At 40.8% G+C, this 25,533-nt stretch overlaps 1 protein-coding gene across 2 annotated transcripts; it reads left to right on the forward strand.

Moving 5' to 3' along the window:
* The first annotated feature begins 349 nt into the window (after positions 1-349).
* On the forward strand, positions 350-24,313 carry LOC104151000 (receptor expression-enhancing protein 5). Of its 2 annotated transcripts, none has more exons than XM_068924309.1 (5): positions 350-600; positions 1,041-1,134; positions 14,861-14,999; positions 20,083-20,251; positions 21,658-24,313. In XM_068924309.1, exons 1-5 carry the CDS (start codon positions 483-485, stop codon positions 21,705-21,707), a joined length of 570 nt encoding a protein of 189 aa, XP_068780410.1. In that variant the 5' UTR covers positions 350-482; the 3' UTR covers positions 21,708-24,313. The 2 variants fall into 2 exon arrangements, with proteins under 2 accessions (XP_068780410.1, XP_068780411.1); XM_068924310.1 differs by lacking the exon at positions 350-600 and adding an exon at positions 910-959.
* Positions 24,314-25,533: the final 1,220 nt, after the last annotated feature.

Raw genomic sequence — 25,533 nt, forward strand, 5'->3', positions numbered from 1 at the left:
CTGTTGCGCTTAAAAAAGGTGTGTGTGGGGGGGAAGGGGCTGTCTGCTCATTTAAACAACAGGCATTTTCACCCTGAAGACGCCCATGGCCTCACACCACGGCTTCAGTCTAGCGCTGGCACCTCGGCCACCACGCCGTCGTACCCGAGCCGACGGGCGCACCCCGCGACGGCCCCCGCAGGCCCGGGGGAATCCGGGCGCTGCCCGGCCTCCATTTCGCGGCGCGGGCCGGGCCGGGCCGAGATGGGCTGCGCCGGGGCAAGATGGCTCCCTCCCTCTCCCCCTCCCCCTGCCCGCCGGCCGCAGCGGCTCGCTGGTGGGCCGCCGTGCCGCCTGCCGCCGGCGGGGCGGGGCGGGCTGCGGTGGCGGCGGGCGGCGCCAGGCGCAGAGCCCGTCCCTCGGCCGCCGCGTGCCCGCGGGCTGTGCGCGCTGCCGCCGGCCAGGGCTGAGGCGCAGCAGCGGGCGCCGGCACCGGTCTCACCATGACGGCGGCGATGCGGCAGCGGTTTGACAGGTTCCTGCACGAGAAGAACTGCCTGACCGGCGTGCTGGAGAAAATCGAGAGCAAGACTGGCGTGAACCGCACCTACATCGCCCTCGGTGGGTGCCCGCCGCCGCCGCCCTGCGCGGTCCCGGCCCGCCTCCCCCCGCTCCGCGGCCCGGTCGCTGCGTGTGCCCGCCGGGGTGTCGCGCTGGCGCCGGCAGGCTCGGCGGGGGGGCCGCGGCCGCTGCCTGCGGCTCCCGCGCCGCGGCTGCGGTAACGGCGGCCGCGCCCTGCCCGCTCCTCCTGCGCCGCGCCGCCTGGAGCCCCCCGGCGGGCCGCCGCCGCCCTCCCCGCTGGAAGCCCGGCGGGTAGCGCCTGCCTCCGTCCGGGCCTCGGGGCGGGGGCGGGCGGAGGGAGGGAGGGAGGGAGGGAAGCCCCGGCGGCCGCGCCGCCATGTACCCCTTCAGCGCCGCAGGTGAGGGCCGGCGCGGGCGCCCCGCGGGACGCGTGTCCGTTCCCCCCCCCCCGCTAACGGCTGTCCGCTCTCTCCGCGCAGCTGTCGCCGGGGCGGTGGCCGTGTACCTGGTGATCGGCTACGGCGCCTCGCTGCTCTGCAACCTCATCGGCTTCGCCTACCCCGCGTACATCTCGTGAGTGGGCCCGGCGGGGGCAGGGGGGTGCGGGGGGCGCCTCCTCCCGGGGCCGCCCTGAAAGCAGGCGCCGCTCGCCTGCGGTGGGGAGGTCGCGGAGGATTAGCGAGTTTGGCTTCGGGGAACGTCCCCGAGCCTTTTGCCCCTTTTGGCCATGACTGTTACTTAACGGGGATACTGGCTGAGGGAAATTCGGTTGCACAATCACAGCCCTTTGCTGGCCCAGGGCTGTTGCTGCGGTGATCAAGGACCCTGCTCCAAAACGTTGCTCCTTTGCCTGTCTCCCTCTCTGTTGTTCCCTCCCACGCCCGTTTCTGTTAGCCGTTGTAGTCCCTGGGTACTAAGTAAAGAACAAGCTTTCTTCCCATCTGGCAGGGCCTGCGTAATGAATTACAGATGGCAGACGTTCAGCAATTTTCGTACTTGAAAATCTGTTCCCATAGCGCATCGTGCTTCAGCTTTGACTTTGTAGCTTTGTCATCTTCAATAGGAAGCGGGATCACTGTTATCTTATTTGCTGCAGCAACGGTATTTGATAAAATATATATTGATAGTTCTAGCTGAGTGCGCTCTCGGATGTGGCAGGAGGGCGCTGATGCAGCGTCAGCATATGTTTAATGCAAAGCCCTGTGCAAGGGTCCGGAGACAGAGCTGCGTTCAGGGACGGTTTGTGCTCCAAAATAGCCTAGCTGATGAGAAGGTGGAACTGAAGACACTGAAGCACCTTTTAGGAGTAAAACACCCTAAAGCGTTTCATTTCGTCAAAGGATGGCGCAGGAAAGCCTCCTTAGAAGTTTTGTTTTTAAGAATATTGGATATCTTTCATGAGCATTGGATTTTTAAGTTATTATAGTAAAATGGATTTCCTGTTAGGTAAAAGCACAGTGGAGTATGTTGCAAAAGGCTTTGGAAATGTAGTGTATAAAAACTTCTGTGTAGCCAAATATGTTCATAAAATGGAAGTTCTTCCCAACTGTACTAATAGATTGTTAAAACACAGTGTTTGCCTTTTAAATAATGGTGCGTAAATGCAGTCAGCAACTTTAAAAAAAAATATGTTCTTTGTACTTAGGTCCTGGGCAATACAAAATATACTGCTTTGCTTGTTCCTTCTGTTATATTTTTCAGCTATATTGAAGATTGACTTAGTTTTAGACTTGGACAAGATTAAAACTACCTCTTTAAACATCTTAAGATTGCAGCGTTTAGAAATATAAAACTTTTTTCTTACAATGTCACTGGTGGGCATTAGTTTAGAAGATTATAGGCCAAGAACAACTCCAGAGAAACTTAGATTTTTATTTTTATAAAGCAATTTATATTTAAATTTTATTTTTTCATTAAAAGCTGAAAGTAAAAATATAGGTTTTCAGTCTATAAGACTTCAAAACCTTAAAACAGTTGCATAGGAATTGTATTTATGTAATAATGTATGTCTGAGGTCACTTTGATATCAGTACTGTATAAAAAATATATCTAAATTTTTTAATTTGTTTTAAAATTTGGTTTTGGGCCTATATTTTATACTTAAAATATGCCTTTATTCTCTCTGTCTTTGCATATGTCTTCTGACTATGTGAACGTACAAATGAGCACAGAGAACAGTTGCATACTGGCAGCTTTGTTGAATAAACTGATAAAAGCTCTAAGGGCTGTGAAGGCAAGATAGTACCAAATAAAATGCAGATAATGAGTTTTCTCCTCTGATTTCTTTCTCCTTCCATATTTGGAAAATTTGTTTTACTTTGAGTTTATCTTTGTGCAATATGTCTACCGTTCCACATGCAGGAAGATGTTTTAAATCTATCTTAACGTAAAAAGTTACCTCTTTCATGTTAGCACTGTGTTTTCTTTAGGGGCGAGTGCATGTGGCATTGTCCTTGGCTGCATGTTCTGCTTCAAAAATAATAATTATCTGAATAACACGCACATGAATACAATGCCATTTCTGTTTTTTTTCACTTTAATGCTCTCACTTTAGGTATCTTTTTAATGCTAAAATATTTTTAGGAGAAACTTAGTTATAATCTTATATTAAAATTTTATTTAAAACGCATTTAATCCATTACAGTGGTTTTGGAACTATGTATCCCTTTAGCTATTTAATAGCATTATTTATGTGTTGGTACTATGCACTTCTCAACTTCTTTTTTTCCATATCAAAATTAGATTAAATACATCTTTATTGCTTAAAATCAAACCTGGAGCATTATCAGTATCTCTTACTGAACAAAGTTAAGGTAGCACTTGCATTGCTGAGTGTGCCTTACGCCAGGGTTTTCCAGTGGCAGCCTGTGGATGAAGTAGCCTGCTGACAGCACAGCGGGGCTTACTCCCTTGCCCTCATTCCCAAATGCAGAACTGGGCTGTAGCGTTTTCCCATCCGTGCTCCTCTGCCCTAAACCTTCTGGCAGTCCAGCGCGGGTGCAGAGGAGACACGGGGAAGGTGTGCTAATGTGCACACCATGGTCCCATTCTGCTTCCCCTTTTTCGAGTGTAAGGTGCATGAACTCAGGAGAGGAAGTATTGCCTTTGCCAGTTTGTACAGGGTTACAGGGTCAGCCTGGCAGCAGGGGAAGATGGTGGCCTTCAGTCTGCTCTCTAGCACGGGCCGCTTAACTGTGAACAAGAACAAGAATCCTCTTTGGTGCTCGCCCTTACACTGGGCTAAACCACGATGAGATAAAGCTGAATTACTGGAGAGATTCTTGCTTCCCTTTCCACTGCTCCGGATCCTGTACTGCCGTTAGGGTGCTGCTGAGTGCTGTTGCTCATGCTTGCAGACCCAAACCCCAAGGAGGGCCACTGGGGATGGTTTGCTTATTCCTCACTTCTATTCATTCTGGCCCTCTTGAAAAGACAGTTGAAGAGCCTGCTCTGTGATTTGGTAACAGTAGCGAGATTTACTTCCTAGCGTTGGGCACAACGTCAGCTCTCAAGTGACTCTTCCTTTAAGTAAAACTAAGCGCTGTGGCTCCTGGAAGAGGTCAGGGAACAGAGGCAGAAACTGAAAGTATTAGGCAGTGTTAATTTGATGTTTACACAGGCATTTCAACAATGGGACCAACTGTGAAACATCTCAGAAGGGTACTGAAAGGGAAAAAGAGATTACTTTTTCCCAGTTAACTTACACTGATCTATTGCATAATAGAAGACAGCATCATTTATGTATTGTGGTTGACCGAATTGTTTAAAATAAGAAATAACTACATAATTCGTCAGGCTTCTGCCTTTTCAGAAGGAAAGACGCTCATTAAATGTCAGGAAAGATGTGTGTTCTGCAAGAACTGTGAGAGAGATCACATCCTATCCTTACAGCTTGACTACAGTGCCAAGCAGGCTACTGAATGAGTGACCCATTAGGTATGTTCCAAGTCTAACTGTTAGTTTAGGATTTTAGTATTGGATTATATTGGTCATGATAGTTACTGTCTCTTCTCTATGCCTAAAAGAAAGAATAGTAGATTAAAAACAAACCCAGAGAAGGATGCTCAGCTCATAATTCAGTCTGTTCACATATGAAACATGTGAAGTTTTATGGATGTGCAAGTTTCTGACCATCAGGCCCTGTATAATTCTGTAGTTTATTTTCTTATCACTTATGTTGTTCTTTATATTCAGTGTATGTGCGTGTACGTGTGTGTGCGCCTGTGCTATGCTGCAGGTGCAAATTTCAGTGGAGAAGCGCTGGGGAGTCTAGCCCCTTCGTTTGGCCTAGCTGATAAGGTGTGTGTGACCTTCAGTGTTACATGACACCGCTGCAGCTGTGTGGGTGCCCGATTTCACATCAGCCGGTGCTGTGTCAGCCCCATGGAGTGCTAATGAATGCACAAAGCCAGCCCAAGGCGAGGGGGACTCCTTGGTTAATATTGTAACTGTTTTGCGCAGGCACAGCTGTTTCCCTCCCTCCCTCCCCCTTCACATTTAGCTTTGCTTTGTGCAAGTCTATGGTAGGTTTATACATGAAGGAGTTTTCTTCCTCCAGTGATACAAAATCTTCCAAAAATCCAAGTCTTTATGCTCTGTCATCATCGAGGGTCTACTCATGAGGCTCTTACGCAGGCAAAATTGAGAAGTGTTTCTTCCAAGATTATCTGGCTGCATCCCAGAAAGTCAGACAATTAGGATTCAAGTTTGTCATAAAATTCTAGTCCTATTCCCTCCAATTCTGTTCAGTGCTCGTGAAGAAATAAAGTAACCTGTCTGAAACTGAAATCTAATGTTCATTTGCAGCCTTTTGTGATGGCAGTAGACCAGCATTTAAAACTTTGCCACAAATGATGGAAGCAACTTTTTATATCTTTACTGAGCTTTAACTGCACAAGGGAATAGTCAGCCTAGATGGAAGAAATTACTATTGGCAGTTTTTAAATAACTGCCAATATTTTCATTGCTTCCCTAAACTTGCCAGGGTTAGTCTGTTTAAATGTAGCTCCACCCATAACCAGTGGTGGTTAGCAGCCGCCACTAAAAAAAAAAAAAAGAACGAGCAGGAAAGAAGTCTTTGATGACTAAGAAATGCATGCAAAGGATTTGCTGAAATTTCACAAGTGCTGTCACGTCAGTGTAAAAATTGCCAAGATGAAAATGGCTTTGGGCAATAAAAATGCCTGAACTTATTACTGGTGTCTTGAAGGGAGAAAAGCAATATAGCACAATCATACCTCTGCTTTGGCTAATTTTATGCTGTTGCTTCAATTTAGCTGGCTTTGCTGTGTAAGTGCTGCTCATGTCATTTTATGTAAGACTTAATCTAAACTGAATGTGCAGAGGTAGAAACAAGCAATTCAAGTCCTTATTTGAGTGTTGTTATAGTCTTGAGCTGCCTTCCTAGTTCCTTTGCCTCTTCCTTTGGTCAAGGATGCTTTGAAAGTGTAAAATCATTCATGTATTTGTTGAGAGATAAGGCAGCAAATTTGTTTTCTCTAAAAAGAAAGGCTTTCTTTTTTTCCCCACGTGGAAAATGCTGCATGCTATGTTAATATTCTTGAGTAATGTTCCATTGCTGCTTTTTAAAGATGATTTGAGCAAGATGATGTATCTAACCATATTCACAATGCTCGGTTTATGTAAGAGCAGAAAGTTTCCAAATCTGTCTTCGTTTATACTGGCTCTTTTCCCATCCTATGCTTTTTTAATGAGGCTTCAAACACTAAAAAGAATTTTAACTTTTGTGTATGTTCTGCCAGTCACTTCCTCCAAACTTGTTTGCTTTTTGTCTTCTAGGTTTAAGAGTGCCGTGTGTCAAATAAAAGCTCTCTATGTCGGTTGAAAGGAAAGCACGAGATTTGTCCAAAAGATAGCAAGTGGTCACATACTGGAGAGAGCATCTAACATAACAATAACTGTAGGAAAATTATAATTGGTTTTCCATATATTAAATTTAGCTTAAAAAGATAAAGATCTTTGAGCTACAGGTCTACAATTGGAATTAAACTAATTGGAAGATTTCCAGTTTCTAACTGATGAGGATACTATTTTTAGGGAATGCAGATATGTTTGAGACATAATCAATGCAGGCACTTTACAAGACCTTCTTAGTCAAGATACGCTGCAGTATTGCACTGTGCTTGCACTATTCTCTCTTACTGAAGTGGTCTCTGGATACCCGGCTGATGGAGGCCTACAGATGTTAATGGAACAGTTTGACTTACACAAGCTGGGGTTTGCTGGCGTATATTTCTAAGCTACCCTTCCTTGTGGAGAATCACAGTACTTCAAAAATTTCTTGTGCTAATTCTAAACGCTAGAAAAATTGAGCTGGACTCAAAAGCGAGATCAGAACAAATATTGGATTAGTGTTAGTTGCAGTTCTTGTTTGCTTGTTTGTTTTGTTTTGGTCATGTATTTTAGTTAGGATTGAGGTCTTTCTCCGCATCTATGAGACTCTTGAGCATAGAAGAGCCGGCAACATCTTGCTGTTCCAAAAGGAAGGGCACCTACTGTCACTGTGCATACAATGAACAAGATGCTTAAGGAATTTTTGGATGAGAATAATGAGGCTGTCTTCTGCTCTTATGAAAATAAATATTCCATGAGATCTTGTGTGTGAGGGTCTGTGAACATTAGATGAAACTTCAATTTAGAACTTAGAGCTGAAGAACAATATTAGAACTGTAATAAAATTACACTTGAATATATTCTCCACAATGCAACATATCTTGACAAGAAAACATAACTTATTTCTGTATTGCTAGAAGAATATAGCAGCGGCCCAGTCCTCCTCTATTCAGTGAACAACAGTGCTGTGTTTGATCTCTGGGCTTACACCCTAAGCAATACCAGCTGTGGAGAGGCAATCACTGAACGTGAAATATTTTTTTCTTCAAACAAAACTGTCACAAAAAAAGAGGACACCAGAAGTGTTGTGTCTCAGATCATTAGCAAGTAGCTTCCTCTTGTGGAAATGGCAGCATGTCTGTACTACAAAGGTAAGATGTAGTTGTTGTTGTTTTTCTTAAACTCCCTGACTGCACGCTGCTTGTCTTTCCTGTCAGCACCTTGAGGGAAGACAACTGAAAGACTTCTGTAATATAAACAAACAGAATTAGACATTACAAAAACAGGGCTAGCAGACAGTGTAGCAATACTGGTCTGATTGCTAGTGTGGACAAGTACAGCCAGCGGTAAAGCCGGTAAAGCTTAGCAGGAGAATGCAAGCGCAGGCGCGCTCCACGAAAGCCAGCAGTGACTTTCCTTGCCTGTGTTAAGTTTGGAACTGCAGCAAATTCCCTTTCTAGAGAAGGCACATGAATAGCTTCTAGCGGAGCAGCGAGCTGAACTGTGCTGGTGTTGCTGCTGGGCCACGCTGCCTGCGTTGCCCAGATGGTGTGCTGGAGCAAGCAGTTACCCAACTTTCCCAGGCAGATGGCCTGGGGAACTGATACAGGTTAATCTGTCATGGCAAAAAAATTAGGGGGGAGGGAGAGGGGAGAGGCGAGTTAAAAAAACTTGAGTTAAAACTCAAGTTTTAGCTTGAGTTAAAATTGGGGCACTGATTATCATATAGCCCTTGTTCCAGCACAAGAGAATGGGTAAGAATAAGCAGAGCAATGAGGTGACAGGATTGCTGCTTTTTGCAGGAATCCAGCTTTGTGCTGATGTAAATTGTAGTTTGTAGAATCTGCTTCATTGTTAGACAAAGTGCCCTGTGCTCCTCTTGTTAGCTTAGTCTCCATTTTCTTTGAAGAAGTGAAGCTGGAAGGCGCTTTGTACCACTGTTGTGTTACTTGGTGTTGCCTCCTACTAATATCTGGCTCTCCATGGACAGCGAATCCCCTTGCTGTCCCTTCATGAGTTCATCTACTGCCATCTTCTGGATACACAATAATGATGAGAGCAGGGAGATGGCAGGCTTGTGCGTATACAAATATTGCAGAGTATTTGGCAGAAAGATGTTTTGGGGATCTGGAAGTGCATGGCACTATTAGTGGAGATGGTACGGAGGAAGAAAGATGGAAGACATAAGGCTTTTAATTGCTGGAAGAAAATGAAGAAGATAAAGTAATAAAGCACATACAAATAAACAGGTACTTCCTTCATTGAAGTGATGCCAGGTGCCACAGAGGCAGCCTGCCAAAGATAAGTTTGACATGAGGAAGGTGCCAAAAGTCAGAGGTCTGTGTTACAACTGACTGTTGATCCCACAGGGATGACTGGAGAGCTAAAAGTACATTACTTTTGAATAGCAACAAACTGCTACAACGAGTTGAGAGGCACTGGTAAATGTAAGATCCAGAAGTACAGGGAATTTCAGTTTTTTCAAGTTAGAGAAAAAAAGTGCCATGCACAACTAAGAGAGTCAAAAATATGCCTGCCCGCTCGTGCAGCGTATCAGTGGTTAGAAAACTGAAGGAAGGGTAAACAACATGTTTTCTCTTCTTTAACTACAGCATGAGCACTGGGTTTAGTTTAAGCGGTGCCTTGTGGGATGGAATATCTAGGTTGATGCATGGGTGGTTTACTGTGCACCAAAGATCTCTTGGCTTATACTGGAGGCTTGTGTTATATCTTTTGTATTAAAATGTGATGTGCACCTTTGCAAGAGTCATCATCAGGTGTGCCTTGTAAATTGCGGGGTTTTGAGTGATCACTTTACACGGCACTAGGGTAATAGATGTTGGCATGTCTGTCTTGGTTTCTGGCTTCCACTTCTTATTGGCTGGACTCAGCTCAAAAAAGGCCAGCCTCCAAACCAGTGAAATTATAATAAACTTTTTCTGTGAGTACTCTCTGTGTGAATTAACACTAACAATAGCTTGTTGTGTTGGAGCTAATGTAGGAATGTGTAACAGTCTCTTCCTGGAAAAGATCTCATTTTTGTCAAAAGGAGCCAGATGCTTTATGTGAATGAACTGAACATAGCAACGTGCTAAAATGAGACCAGCACGTATTATCAGGTAACAGGATAAAAAAAATCACGCTCGATCGAGAATTCACTTGGACTGATTCTGAGACACACACACAATTGAAACTGAACTGGTATTCTGAAATTGTAGTTCCATAAATGAATGTAGTTACATAAAGCCCTGGACTGCCAGAGAAAATGGCAGCCTCAGCACTTCCTCTTTGGCCTCACCAGTTAACAGGGCATCAGGGAAGAGATCTTAAAAATGAACCCAGCCAAGAAGTTTTCTGTTGGGTCACCATCTGCTTGCACAAGTGGCAACGCTGGCCCATGGCGAGTCCTTTTCTCTACTGAACAAACATCTGTTTTTAAAATAACTGAGCAGGAATGTTGACTATCCAGTCTACTGGAAGCGGTTCATAATGACTGCTGTTACCTCTGACGTGCAGAACTACTGTAAGTAGTTGCTTGCGGCTTTAAATATAGTTCTCTACAGTTAGCGTATAAACACCATATACAAGCTGACAGTATTTCTTCTTTTCTTTTTTAAATTTGAAACGCGAGGTTTTGGATGTTCCTGTCTTTGTTAGGAGACTGTAATGTTATGTGCCTCTGGGACTGACTTACCTGGTGTTAAGATGTACCAATAGCCATTACAGGAAGGCTATTCTAAATTTGACTCTAGTGCCAATGTCTCATGATCTGCATTCATCTCTGACCTGTATCCTTTCACTTACTAATGGAGATTGCATTTGGAATAGTACACTGATCGATTCATGATTTAACAGGGAAAAAAATAAAATGTTCTTGGCTTGAAGTAGCGTACATGACACGTTGTCTCCTCAAGTTAGTTGCACAGAACGTTACGGAGGTATAATAGTTTCTTACAGAATAAGTTACTAAAGTTAATTCTAATTATGGTGAGATTCAGTTGTTCAAAAGAGAATAGTTATAAATGATTAAAAAAACATATTTTGGATATTTTACAGAACTACATTGTACTTGCTGATTCTTGAATGTGAAGGATTTTCTGTGCCTTACTCTTGAAATACTGTGTAAGTATGGAGGACGGAGATAGCTCTTGCCTTTCTTTTATTTTTAAGTAGAGAAGAGCTAGAATATGGATTCACACTGGCACTCTCAGGTGAGGGACATATTCTTCCCCATTCTGAGGCAGAACACTCATCGAATACTTTCCTTTCTTTGACTGCAGTTAAAATGTTAAATCCCTGATGGCCCTGCTCTTATCCACTCTTTCCTTCATTCCCCTCCCGCCCCCAGCTAAGTGGGATTAGAGCTGGAGACATTGCTAACGGCCGCAGTTTGTATTTTAACTTCTGAGCTGACATTGGTGGCTGATACCTTAGTGGGTGTGGTAGGCGTCTGCTCAGTGAACTTGTCCTATGATATCTAGATCAGACCATTATAGGAGGAGGATTGGATTGTGCATTGGCTTTCACAGCATGCAGGACAACAGCATCTGGATGGTGTTGGATTTTAACCCCACACCCCACACATCAGATGGTTAAACCAGACAATTTTTTGTCCACTTGTAGTACTACTGCTTCTGAGCATTTGACCATAAAGTGTCTTGTTCATAATTCCCTTATCACTGATAAAAGCAATCCTTATTTTTTAGATTTCTCAGCACATCCAGGAGGAAGACTGAGAAACCTGTAGGATAGCATGTATAGCACAAAAACTCCAATTAAAATAACAGTTCTCCACATCAAGTAATAATTTGACTTTTGCTTGGCTAGGCTACAGGGCCGCCTTTCTCTCCCCCAAATTAGTGGTCCTGTGATTCCTAAACCTAAAGGACAGGATTTTAGGGTGGCTAATTCTCTGTGTTGCCAGCATTCATATCATTAAGAGTTGCTTAAAATAATTTTGTTTTTAGTTAATTTAGTGCTATGTCCTTGGGATTAGTGTTTTCAAATGTTTTTCTCCAATGCCCTCAGGGCTAGTAATTCATAGCTATAAAAACAGCTTAGATTCACCTTTATTGCTTCAGCACTTGAGGAGTCACAGCGTTACGGTTTGACTGAAATTTGCAAGATTGGCAGTGCTTCCTCTTAGGTGCTATCAGGGCTCTTTCACAGATCATGAATACTTGGGAGCAAAAGCTGCTATATCTTGAGATTTTTGGATGAGTGGATATGTTGTAGACATAAGCACATGCTGAACAGGTATCCCTGTGAAGCTGAAGTACTTTAAAAATCAGTGAATACCTGACAGACAGGAAAAAATGCATATCTCTCTAACTTCTTAAGTCTGCCACTTTGTTTTCTATTTGTTTGTTATTAGGGATCTTTCTTTAAGGTCCATATGGAGGCAGTCAGTTCCCATTCTCTGATTTGACTAGGCAGAACATCAACGTAAGGAACTGCGGCAGCAGATGGTAAAAATTCAAATGGGGCACACCCATAGCATTGCGTTTATGGAGCTCTTAAAGGTCATTCATATTTATAGGAGAGAAAATAAGGTAATAAATAAAGTATTAGCACTGCGATACCACGTCATCTGCCGTTTGCTTCAGCATTGGAAATTCTAAGCTTTCTGATGAAAATTTCTAACTTTCATGATTTCTAAGATGGCTTTAATAACGTCAACAAAGATCAAACAATGTCTTCTTAATCTGTGGATGGCTTCAAACAATGAGTGGAAAATAGCAAATCTGTTAGCTGTTTCATCGCTGAGCATCCTCTCAACAAATACCAAGCTAACATGCACATTGTGAAATCCCAGACATCCTTCATCAATATAAATGCCTCTAATGCAGAACTTGTCTGTGATTCTGTGATAACCAGAATAATTCATGCACTTAAGGCCTTCAGCAAGTTCTCCGTAACATTGAGAAACTTTGCAGTGAGTTTGGCTCTCTCCTTTATTTGTCCCTTTGTTCAACACTGTAACTTCCCTACTAGTTCCTTGTACTTTTTTCTTTCCTTCTAGAAGTGTAGTTTCACACTTTGAAAACAGCCCAGATCAGTAACCCTCTCCCTCACCTCCCCTATCCAGTGATACTAGAACAACTGAAAGAGAGGTGCAGGTGTAGGAAAAAACGTAGTTTAGAGTGGGAGGGCAGGAGCTAGAGACGTTGGCACTGCCTTTAAGAAAAGTGCCAGGAACTGCTGTTTCCTAATGCTGTGTTGTTAGGAACAGCAGTAAGCAGACCTGCTGCTGTCCAGCTGTGGCAAACCTGTTTTTCCAGTTGGGCTGTGTGGTACTTTAACAACCACACCTTGTTGTGCTTGCGTGGGACAAGGGCTATTACTATTCCCCACAAAGAACCTTGCTGACAGCCATAAGCTCTAATGGAAATAATACATAAGTATAATGCAAGTGTAAAATCTTCATACTGCGTAATTCGGTCCAGTAGCTAAGCCAATTTTGTGTGCGTGTGTGTGGTGGGTATGCTAGTACTTTTTCTAAAACATAAAGTTTGTCACATGATTGATTTTTTTCTTAACCTGTAGAACTAGGAAGTGGCACGCTCCAAAGGGTTTGTGAATTCACAAAGCAGGAAGTGTACTCACAGACACCGTCTCTCTCGAGTTTCCGCTCTGTAAATCTCCCTAACTCTCAGAATCTTCATTTACAGATTTTAAAAGAAAACTTTGCACCTTTGCACAGATGTTGCTTCAGCAGAAACGTGTTTAATATTGAGGGAATAAAAGTTTAAGAGAATTGAAATGAAATTCATTAAACTCAGTATACCAATTTTAAACCTATGGCATGAGTGGAGAGGATAAATGCTTTTTAATATTCTCAAGTTTCACATTATCAAATTCACCCTTGCTATCATTTCCTTCTAAAACACCATGCCAGCAGTACAGGCTGGGGGCTGATCTGCTGGAAAGTAGCTTTGCAGAGAAGGACCTGGGAGTCCTGGTGGACAAATTAACCATGAGCCAGCAGTGTGCCCTTGTGGCCAAGAAGGCCAATGGGATCCTGGGCTGCATTAGGAAGAGCGTTGCCAGCAGGTGGAGGGAGGTAGTCCTTCCCTCTACTCAGCCTTGGTGAGGTCTCACCTGGAGTACTGGGTCCAGTTCTGGGCTCCCCAGTACAAGAGAGACACGGAGTTACTGGAGCGAGCCCAGCGGAGGGCTACTAAGATGGTGAAGGGACTGGAGCACCTCTCCTCTGAAGAAAGGCTGAGAGAGCTGGGCCTGTTCAGTCAGGGGAAGAGAAGACTGAGGGGGGATCTCATCAATGTGTACAAATATCTGGAGGGAGGGTGTCCAGAGGATGGGGCCAGACTCTTCTCCGTGGTGCCCAGCAACAGGACGAGACGCAACGGGCACAAGCTGAAACAGGAAGTTCCATCTGAACAAAAGGAAGAACTTTTCTACTGTGAGGGTGACGGAGCGCTGGAGCAGGTTGTCCAGAGGTTGTGGAGTCTCTGTTCCTTGGGAGATATTCAAAAGCTGTCTGGACACAATCCTGGGCAATACGTTGCAAGTGACGCTGCTTGAGCAGGGGGGTTGGACTAGATGATCACCAGAGCCTCAGCCGTTCTGTGATTTTGTGAACTTTTTATGGTAGTAATCTAGGACTTAGCAAGTCTAGAATCTCTGCTCTACTTCTTTTACTAAAGAAAACTCATGTGCATCTTTACTCAAGCTATTTTGTTGTTAAAACTATATAAACTTGAACTACGTTCTCCTAGCAGTTGGAGAACAAAAAGGCATTTAGTCATTGAATAGGAACCCTAAGACTTTACTAGAGATTGTTCCGCACTGTTCTTACTAACACAGGCTACATCATAATTTGCAAGTCCCATAGGAGTGGATTTATAGAGCAAAACAGTTGGTGCTGCAGCTATGCACGTTTGGGGGAGGGTACTTTGCACAAGCTCTGTTTTGCTTCTGTGGAAGCGAAGTGGAAGTGCTTGTTAGTAGTTAGAGCACGTCTTCTGGTTTACCTTTTCAAAAAGGAATCTAGCTCACGTACGTGATAAGTAAGGATGTTTAAGATTCGCTTCAAAATCCTGAACTAAATTTAAAATGTTAATATAGATGCATGCAGAACTGGCCAAATACTATCCCTTCTCTTCTCTTCTTTTCCATCCAACGAACTGATAGGGGAAGAGGCTCTTTTTTTTTTTTTTTTTTTTTTTTTTTTACCCACAGAGCTAGAAATAGCTCAAATATCTTTTCTTTTTGGAGCCTCACATGTAGAAAAAGGCTTTGCTATTCAAAGATCATGAGCACGCTGTCTGTATGATAGATGCTATTTAAGCCTCTTCTGTACAGCATATAGAGAAATTAAATTAGGGGAATTCATGTATAACAACAAATCTGAGACATAAAAACCTCAGCATTGTAGATGAAACTGGCACTACTAACTTGCTCGCTTGTTTTGTTTTCCTCACAGCATCAAGGCTATTGAAAGCCCCAACAAAGATGATGACACACAGTGGCTGACTTACTGGGTTGTGTATGGCATTTTCAGCATAGCAGAATTCTTCTCTGATATCTTTCTATCCTGGTTCCCTTTCTACTACATGCTAAAGGTAGGTTAATTCATTTCCCCCTCCCCTAACACAAGATTTTTGATGTAACTGGTTTAATGTTTTCAGAACAAAAAGATGACAACAGATTTCCCCTGGAATCATTCCTGGGTCACACCTTATTTTTACATGCTGATTACGTGTAATTTGTTATTCCAGCACTGTGAAAGTGATCTGCCTAAGGGTGATGGTTTTGTGGAGGAAGACAGGAAGTTGAGGTGGGTGGCAGGGAAAGAACTGTGGTGTTCTATGAAAGAAGAGCCTATTCAGGTGTACAGTGGAAAGCCAGTATATGAATATGTATGACGTATACTCACATTTAATAGTTTTGAATTCATACAGTGCATTTGTAGATCTTCTTTTCTAATTTCTTGATGGTAAAAAAATGTGTCAAGGATTTCTTCATGCCAGCACAACACCCTTTCTGAAGAGCGTGCAATTGAAATTCAGGCTGACCTAGCAAGTGAAGACCAAACACAGACGGCTCTGATAATACCGTTCCCAGAAGTACCGCGTTTACATCTAGTGATGGCATGAACAGTAAGACACTTTTCTCAGTTCAGCAAAAAGCATAACAACTGAAGGAAGCAATTAAGATAAATGCACAGCTTTCTAAGATAATCACTGAAGGGACATACATGTAAAAGCATTTACGGTCAGTAGTGGGGAGAAGCAGAGATTTACTTTTGTGATATAAAGGCAGGCAGAAGGCTTTGGCTGAGAATCAGAAAGCATTGCTAACTGGCTGGAAGGGTGGGAAGAGCTTGCTTGTAAGGAAAAGGGGAAAGCCCACAGCTTGGCACTTTCAATCTAGCTGTGACTAAAATCTCTTGCAGTGTAGTTTGTGGTGTCTCTAGGTTTCCTTTATGATCTTACGAAACAGAAACTCAGATATGTCATACGTGCTACTTTCCAAGTCTCACATATGCTAAATTTGCATATTGACATTCATTTTGTACAGCTTGTAGGTTGTACGCTGGACTGACTGAGTCTTGGCTACTTGCTGTTTCTGTATACCTTGATATGCAGGACTGAGACTGATCTTAGGTGTTCCCATATTTCTGCAATTCAGAGCTTAAGCGCTGCAGCCTCAAAATGCACTAGGAGTTTTTACAGATGGATACAAGGCACGTTGAAGCACTCCTTTGAAAGCATGCGTTACGATGTTGGCATATACTTTTGTTCTACAGCTGAGAACTATTTTGGATTTCCTTGGTGGGTTTTTTTGTTTTTTTTTTAGTAATGCCTATTTTCTGGTTATCTATCTTCTTTGTTCTCTAAAGCATAGGAAATGTTTACAACTCATGAAAAAAATGATTTTGTATGTAATCTGCTTCTCTCTTTTTCAGTATATCTCTTGATTATTTAATGATTTCTCTGGCATTAATATATTGTAGTCAAAGAAAGTAGCAGAGGTTATTCTAGGAGTATTATTGGGAATGGGAGGGAAAGGAGACTCCAGAGCTTACTCATAGTTCTTTCTTTGAACACTAAAATACTGTTTCAGAACAGAATTCCAGCAGATACTTCATACTGGTTATATTATGCAAAGTGCTACTAAGAGGTACTCAATCAAATGAAGTAGGAGTTTTCATTGTGAGGGAAGTAACACTTCAAATGCGTCAGACTGACATCAGGGCTTTTGACTTCAAGACAGCAGTTGTCTCCTCTCACCCCTGCCCCCTATGCAATTAATTACTGATTTCCACTGAAGAGCTGTTTCACTTTCATGAAAATCAACACCTTATTTTAATGACTAAAGTAGACTTTTGAGTTCACATCTGCAGTCATATAAGACACGCCTTGGGTTTTGGTAGTATTCTACCTGTAGAAGCATGGAACTGATCATGGGATCACACACCGTGTTTCCTAGCTGCAGTCATTTCATCTGTGGTAGTGGAGAAACTAGTTGAACTGTTTTACGCTGCCAGGGCCAGAACAAGTATTAGCACCGGATCCAAGTGTTTTAAATCTAGGTCAGGTAACTGCATAATGGAAGTAACTCCATTCCATGAACACCATTCCCTCCTGTGGCTGTACTGCAGGCACCAAAAGAGTGTAATAACTTTTTTCCCCCTAGTTACTCTTTTCACGGTCTGAGCTCTGTCAGTCTCTTTTAGACCATATTAGGTTTAATGGTCTATGTAACACAAAATTTCACAAAAGACTAGGGAAGAATAAACTAGACTTAACAGTCTGACACTGTCAAGATTTGAAAAGACCGAGACCTGCAACTTTGGTACATATCCTCTGGAAAATATATTTAATCATCTGTTTCAGTAAATTTCAGAAGTAATAGGTATTTGAGAACAAACCTGTAACTGGAAAAGATTTAATTTTTCCTTGACTAGATTGGGACAAGACTGTAAATTCAAAATGACTAATTCTTTTCCTAGGCAAGAAATCAAAGTTTCCTTTACTTTTAGTTTCAGAGGAAGTTGGACTTACAGCTCAGGGACTTCCTAAAACAAAGGAGAGCTAAGTAACATCTGTGTGTAGTGGGACAAGTAAGATAATTGTTAGTGGCTAGCCGGTTATTCTTTGCAGGAAATAAATTCAATATACTTCTCAGCTTTTAATGAAAGATAACAGGACAATATATTATCATTTATATTTTAGGCTATATTACATCTCAAATAAACAGAAGCTTTTGAAAATAAGTATTCCATCACTTCTTGCTTTTATTTTCTCTGAACACACTTAGTAGCAATTGCTACTAATGCCATATTTTATTGCACGTTGAATTATTTCTTTTAATTGACTGAAATGCCCCTGCTAGGCATTCTCATTGGTAAGCACTTTACTTTGAAAAACTTTACTTTAAAAAAAACCTTTTTTCCTCTTCTGGAAAAACATCTCCCTTTAAGCTATTCTGATAGCTACAACGCATACCTGAAAGAAAAAAAGCTTAAAGCTTCCCTAAAAGGATGTTAAATTGGTTTAGCAAAATCTTCCATAGAATGCAGTTGTTCTCCCCAGGAAACAGCTGTACTTTTTGAAGACATGTCCTATCAAGATACCTCTCCAGCTCCAAATACATCATAAATGGTTTTATCTAGGGGAAGGAGAAGTGGCCTTTTAAACAAAACAAAAAAAAAAAGGCGAGTAGCACTCTCCTCCAGAAGTAGTAGATTAAAGATCTTTACTTCAACAGATGAGCATAATAGAGAGAAATTTTATCTTGGTGTTCGTTGCAGTGAAAACTATGCCAACATGTCACGTCTGAACAGCAAAATGTGTAGGATTTTTAATCTCAATATCCCTTCCTTATCTGAGGAAGAATAGAGGGAAGATAATCCAAAATATTTGGAAGGTTTATCTGAAGACTGCGTGATTTTCATAATTCAAAAGAGGTTTTAATCTTTTTTTGTTGTTAAAGTCATACCAGAACCTTCCTTTTAAGATAACCTCTATTGACTTAGTCACCTTTTAATGGTCAGCCTGTTGTTAGGAGTTTCTTATGTGACACCAAAGTAATATTTGGGTGTGGCTTTGTATTTGCAGTTTTCCAGTGGGAAATCAAAAGTGTGAGGGGAAGGAAAAGAGACAGAAATGTCTAGCTAGGCACAGTGGATTTTTGAAAGGATACTGTAATCAAATTAGTTTCTAGGAAATGCTTTTATGTTATACAGTATACTGGAAATCTCATCAATAAGTAAAAAGCTTTGCTTATGTTTTAAAAATTACTTTCTCTCAGAAGCTCTGCTGCATGCATTGAAACATGCCTTCGCTGTCTCTTCAGCCACTGGAGATACTGCTATGTGAAGATATGTATACTGGAAAACTTTTGAAATTTAAACTATTAAAAGAAATGCTGTTTGCCAACACTATTGAAGGGCGCCATTATCACTTTCATTTAAATACAGAATTTTAGGTTGCTTGCAGTTGTACTGTAGTTTAAATGATTTAGTTTCATGCTTTCCATTTTTGGTGTCTACTGTATGTATTTGGGTTTGGTGTTTTTGAGGAGGAAAAGTTCAGGCTGTGTGGGTTTTTTTCCCTCCCTCTCTCTCTCTCCCCTCACAAAAAGCTGTGGAAATCCTCAAATGGTTAATCATGTCTAAAGCAAAAGAAAGCATATTTTGCTTGAGGTTGTGGTGTTTTTGATTTGTCTTTTCAGAAATCTCAGGTAGTCTTCTCTGAGAAATTGTTCTGGCTTTAGACTGTGGAGAGGGTCACGACATCTGATAATGGTGTACGCTTTGTGTCTAGAAGGAACTATACCATTGTCGAGAAAATCTGCCTAATTTGGTTGAGGTTTTATCATTGAAAAATGTTTTTGTATAAACTTACAGAACAGAAGCAGATTTACTTGTGGGACTTCCTGCTCTTTGAATATTTTAATCTTGTTTGCATATCTGTCTTTGTATTTTATTGAACAGTGAGACTGAAGCCACATAAAAGGTGCTCCAGTGAAGACCGATATTTATAATACACTAGCAGCTATCTTTTCAGCCCCCCTTTTAAGATACAAAAATAGTACTGTACTCTCTCTCCCCTTTCCCCCCCCAAAAGCAGAATGTGGTATAAAAGCTATATAGCTAAACTGTGCAATCTGAAAGTGTTTCCCATGTCTGCGCTCTATGCATAGCTTGCCTCTATCCTGTCTTCATGTCAGTTTTAACATTGGGGTGCACATCATCCCGTTCTTCCCTGTTGCATTTTCAAGGTAAGGAAGTGGAAAGGACAAGAATATGTTCTGGCTGGATTTAAGTGACTGAGGGATCTAGACCTTCAGTCATGCCTAGCTAGGGAGACTAATGTTTTGTCTAATTAGCTTTTATACTACTAAACTAAACAAAAACAAAAACATGCAATGGTCTTTTTTTTTTTTTTTTTACAGATTAGCTTTTTCACTAGAGGCTTCCTCCTTTATCCTATGAGTATGCATGAAATTATTCCAATATAAGGTTCATTACATGAAACAATACTGATACACATTGTTATTAGGCTGTGACCATGCAAAATGAAGGTCATGTACTGCTTTAAATATACTCAAGTCTGTGACAGAGTTAAGAAGACAGGCTACACCTTCTGTCTCCTACCTCCTTTCCTGTACTAATGCAGATGTCCTTGTTCCATGTAGTGTGGCTTCTTGTTGTGGTGCATGGCTCCAAGTCCTTCTAACGGGGCAGAGTTTCTCTATCATCGAATTATCCGCCCTTTCTTCCTGAAGCACGAAGCTCAGCTGGACAGTGTTGTTAAAGACCTGAAAGACAAGGCTGCAGAAACTGCAGATACCATCACTAAAGAAGGTGAGGAAAAGACCATTCACTAATCACATCAATTAGAAAGAGTTCACCTTTGCTACTCTAATGTTAAAGTTCGTATTTATCATCTCTGGAAAATATTTTGTAAAAAGATTATATCAACTTTAACGGTGAGGTCAGATTTGGATGAAATTACCAAGTAAAGAAAGAGGATTGCAGGCAATTTTAACTTCTAGGAATACAGGTATGCTTGCTGAGAGCGAGCAAGCTATGGCTTGTATGAAATAATAGCTAATTAGCTCATGTGTCTTTCCAACATACATATCCATAGAAATACTCTCTCTGTAGAGAGACAGATCAGCACATCCTCACAAGACGCCTTCTGCAAATACAATTATTATTTCAGTGCATTCTTGCATCTCCTAAAATACCATCTCAAATACCTGGTGCTACGGCGGAACGTCTAGTAAAAATCCTTGAACTCCAACAAACAGCAACATGTAAAATTAAGTTTTCTTGTCTATATAAGTATTTGAACTTTTCTCTCTTCTGAGCAAATTTTGAAATAACTTAATTTTTTTTAGAATGGCCTCCTAATTGTGTCACAGCCTGAAGCTTGTTTAATTTTTACTTTTATTTCTCTGCATTTTAAACTGAACCCTTATACTCCAAAATGTCTGATGATAATTTTATGAGTAAGAAAAAGAATTGTATTTATTAAGTAACTGACGTAAAAGTTTATTTAAATTTAATTTGAAAAATTTTGAGACGATACTTCAAAGCACATTAAGTCTCCTTGCTCTTGAACACCACGTGCAGTCTGATTTCCTCTTACCTAACTTGCCATTTTTCCTATCAGTATTTCAATGATCTGCCTTTCTTTGTCATTCTTGGAATTTTTGCTGCATGACCCTTACTGAGTCATACTGGTAGGGAGAGATCTTAATGTTCTTCCACCTTGCACATGGGATTTCTCTGTCTTCTTTTCATCGCGTACTCCTCTTTCCTATTTTTAGATAAAAAGATTTGCACATATGTGTATTATTTTTTTTAAGAACTTGTATCCACACACACACACACACACCTGTGTTAGCATTATTCCAGCAATATTTCTTCAGCTTGGTAGTAATTTCTTGCTGTGAATCTGGATGTCCTAGACACCGAGTAGCCCTATTTTCTCCCTAAAATAGAAGTCAGTCAGTCTGTGCTGTTTATTGTGCAGCTCCTTATGTATGGTTTCGATTCACTGCACAATTTATTTTTGAAAAGCCTTATATTATCAGTATCATCATAATATATATATATATATATGCACATATGCACACACACACACACACACACACACACTAAAACTATGATGTTTCTTTTGTAACTTGAAAGGAAGATAACATTTTTATGCAGCTCGAGAACACCGAATAGGCCACTAAAATTAAACTTTTTTTCTCCTGCAGCCAAGAAAGCAACAGTGAACTTGCTGGGTGAAGAGAAGAAGAGCACTTAAACTATTAACTGGATAAAGAATGTTTCCCTACCACCTCCTTGATAAAGCTTGATGCTGCTGGGGACTGTGGTATAATTTTAATAATGTTGCCTTGGAAACATTTTGATATTAAAGGAATGTGTTGTACGTTTGCTTACTATTTTGCTCTTGTCTGTATAGAAAGTAAGCACTTTTATTTAAAAGCAATGCAGTGGGCAGCATCGGAAGCTTATTGAAAATATTTTATTCATCTTCATGCAGAAGAAATCTTTCAGTAATCACCTTCTGCAATAACATAAATAAAAAGTATATATCCCACAGGCTCTGCACTTTAGTTGTCTCTTTGTGCATGTAATTACTCTTAACACTTTAACTCTGGTGTGTCTGGTGACATAAAATTTTTGTATGAGGAAACTATAGCCTGAAAGGATTCTCTTGAATATGCAGGGAATTATTGAGAGGTGGCATAATGGATATATTCCCCACTAATGAAGTTGTAAATGATGAAACTGTTGTTCTAGCCACCTGATGATAGAGATTATTCAATGTTGCATGTTTCATTGTAACTTACAGTTATTGGTACAGTGTGTGTATTCTTAAATGGATAGATACTAAATATGGGAAAGAGTAACTTCATTCAAGTGATCCAGCTTACATTAGCGTGAAGTAATTTGCCAGAAATGGATGCATTACCTTGAGAGCACAGCATTACTAAAGTACAACTCTCTGCCTTTTCTTGCTAAAAGTTGTCATCTAAAATTGAAAACAGAGTGCCTTGTAAGATCACACTCAAAAGCACAAACCACCTTTCACTAGGGAGTGATGCTATTACAAGCCTTTTTTTTTTTTCCTAAAGCCCTGTTGAAATAGTTAGTGCCCTGGGTGTCAGTCCCCAGAACTACATCACTAATTATCACCACAACCTCTGTGAGCGTTTTCTGCTCATAACAAATCTGCAGTCTGTTCTGATTGTACTAAGAACAATGCTGCATGAGCACTGAGCAGTCTTAAGGAACAGGGATGGTGGTGTTGAGATTACTTGATCTATTCCTGACCAATCAGTGCGAATGCAACCAAAGTTGTTACAAGAAGAATATAGTCTGTTTTGCAGTTCATGGAATAGAATAGAACTTACTTACAGAACATGAAGAAGTTGTTAAGCTTAAACTTTTGCTATGTTAAGCGATTTCTAGGTCCACCATCCTAAATTGATTAGGCTGTAATCTTAAGATAAGGCACTGAAGGCTTCTGGCGTTCCACAAGTTGATGATATTATAAACATTCCCTCTAAATTTTCAGAGACTAGAACTGTAAAAGATTGAAGCGTGCACTATTATTTAGTAGATCACTTTTGAATTTGAGCGATACCTATTATAAGAACAGATGTAACAGTGTCTTAAGAGTAAGCTTTTTAGCCTTTAAGCTGGAAAACACAGCACTGACTCTGTAAGACAGCACTTACAGCTGTCAAAGAACAACTACAATGGGGAAGCATGAGATCCACCATGCATCGTTTTTTGTCCTACAGCATACACGGTTTGTTATTTGAAGGAAGAACACGGAATACTGCAGTATGTAAATGAAAACATTTGGCTGATTATTCAGTGACGGCTTTTTGTAACGAATGGATCTACTGCAAAGAATAAAGTTTACAGCAAAGTTGTAGATGTGAGCAAGTAGAAAAGTCTAACAGCGACTCACAATTTAAGTAACCTCATTTCTTGTCCTAGCTTCCTCTGTCTTTAACCCACTGAACTTGGCAATCCATCCTAAATCCTCATGTTGTATTTTAAAGTTATATGCATAGCAGTCATATGTGGTCAGTTTAATTTTGTTTCACCTCATAAAATAAATTATGTTAAATAATGATACTTACATTCAATACTGTATTTGATTTAGGTTCAGAGTACTACAAAAACTGCTTTTCTAAAAGCTGTTGGTAAGTCTGAGACTTTCCAAGACTATCCAGGTCTGCAGCAGAGACAAAACTTAATTCTCAGACAAATCATCATTTCTTTAAAATACTACCATTATCAATGAGATAAAACACTTCTTTCAGTTAAGTGTTAAGGGTGACCATTCCTTTACGTTTCTCAAAGAACTTACCAGTTGGGCTTTCGATCAACTTCCTATATTTACAACCCAGTATTTCTTGATCCAACAGCTAAATTTGTGCTCCTTATCAGATTTCTACTTGAAAGTAGAGCTACCACCTGTTTGAAAGTTGTTAATATAACTTGATCTTGTTGTTTGCATTGTTGCAAACAGAAATGACCATCTGGAGCATTCGTGGGCTTTCACAGTGATTTAATTCTGAGAGCTAAACGTATCGTGTCCTCAAAGAAAGGGTGATTCTTTTCGGACTGAGAAACTTCCTGGGAAGACTTTAGTTAAAAGTAAAGATTCAGGACTAACTTTGCTGTCTAAAGAAAAACAGTATTTTCTGCAGGAAGTTACCTTTTCCTGCAAGTAACTCCACTGGGCTGGCCCCTCGTATCAGTGCTCTTCTCAAAGTTGTCTTCACAACATTTATAGGACAATGTTAATATACACTTCTAATCAATGTCTGTGCTGAAGTTGTAACATGCTAAATAAAAATGGATACAAATAAAGAGATTCTTACAGGACTGGTATAACGCTTCAGTATTTCTTAAGAACCTTATACCTCAACACATAGAGAAACCGAATCAGTTTAAAAAGGCAGAATGTCTTTACAGGATGTTCACTTCTCTACCCAAACTTCATTACCATGGAACTAGTAGGAACTTCTCTAAAAGCATGATGGAAGTACTTCTTTTGCTTTATGACTAGATCTCATGGTGCAATGTAGCTGTTTTAGAGCGCTGGACCTTAACAGAACAGTTTTGAATACAGATCTGAACAGTGAGCACAACAGACTGCCGACACAGCACAGTTTTCAAGACTTCATAGCTTTGCTTTCCTGAGGAATTATCAAGGGCTAGGTCCTGGGAATGCAGGATCCTATAGAAATGTATACAGGAAACACTATAAACTACAGGGATTTCAGACTGTTTTTTCCTCTCCCATTGATTTTCTAGTCTTCCATAAGTGATATAGATATATAATACGGCATAGTTACTGGCAGGTAGGAGTGTTCACACTTACAGTTCTTTCTGCTTGAAGTGTAAGTAGGACGTTTATTCCATACATTTCCAAACTCAGCAAGCAGAACAAAAGAAGTTCTTAGAGAAAAGCAATAAAAACCCCACAATGATACAAACACCGCTAATGATACTAAAATAAAACTGAATTTACTAAAACAAAGCAAGATAGTTAGCAAAGAATATACCTTCTTGTAAGTAGTGGAAGACATGACTAATATTTGCCAGGTCAAAACCTCTCAATGTTTTTAATTTGACAAAGTTAAAGTGCCTTGAGTTTGTGTTCCAGTCTTGTCAAGTTTGTACAATCAATTATACTTTGTACAAATATTCTGAGAATCGATGTAAACATATTGACTAATTCCTTAATCCTCTCCTCCAAAACTTTCAAACTCAACCAACCATAACTGCCCTATGCAAAAAAGGAAGAACAGGGTTTAAAACAATAAATGACAAATTCTTGCAGGTCATGATACTACACAGAATTATGTTAAATAGTATATTTAGGCTCAGCAATCATTTGACTACAGGCAAAGGATAATAATTTTGAATAAGCTGCCACTACTGATAAGAATATAATAAATACATTCTGTCCTGCAGCAAATCTTAAAGAGAAAATTATGTTCATAAGATTTAGTGATTATTCAGAGACATAAGTATTTCCTGTACACTGCATGTTCTGCAAGCATGCAAACAGAGTACTGAATCTCAGTCTTGTATTTCCA

This window comes from Struthio camelus, chromosome W, assembly GCF_040807025.1.
Source record: "Struthio camelus isolate bStrCam1 chromosome W, bStrCam1.hap1, whole genome shotgun sequence".
NCBI classification, from domain to species: Eukaryota; Metazoa; Chordata; class Aves; order Struthioniformes; family Struthionidae; genus Struthio; species Struthio camelus.

Bases quoted from the DNA above. Each gene is read 5' to 3' on its own strand.
- LOC104151000 (XM_068924309.1), top strand. From the start codon at position 483: ATGACGGCGGCGATGCGGCAGCGGTTTGACAGGTTCCTGCACGAGAAG. The intron at 601-1,040 runs GTGGGTGCCCGC...CTCTCCGCGCAG, and splicing joins CCGCACCTACATCGCCCTCG to CTGTCGCCGGGGCGGTGGCC. The intron at 20,252-21,657 runs GTGAGGAAAAGA...TTTCTCCTGCAG, and splicing joins AGATACCATCACTAAAGAAG to CCAAGAAAGCAACAGTGAAC.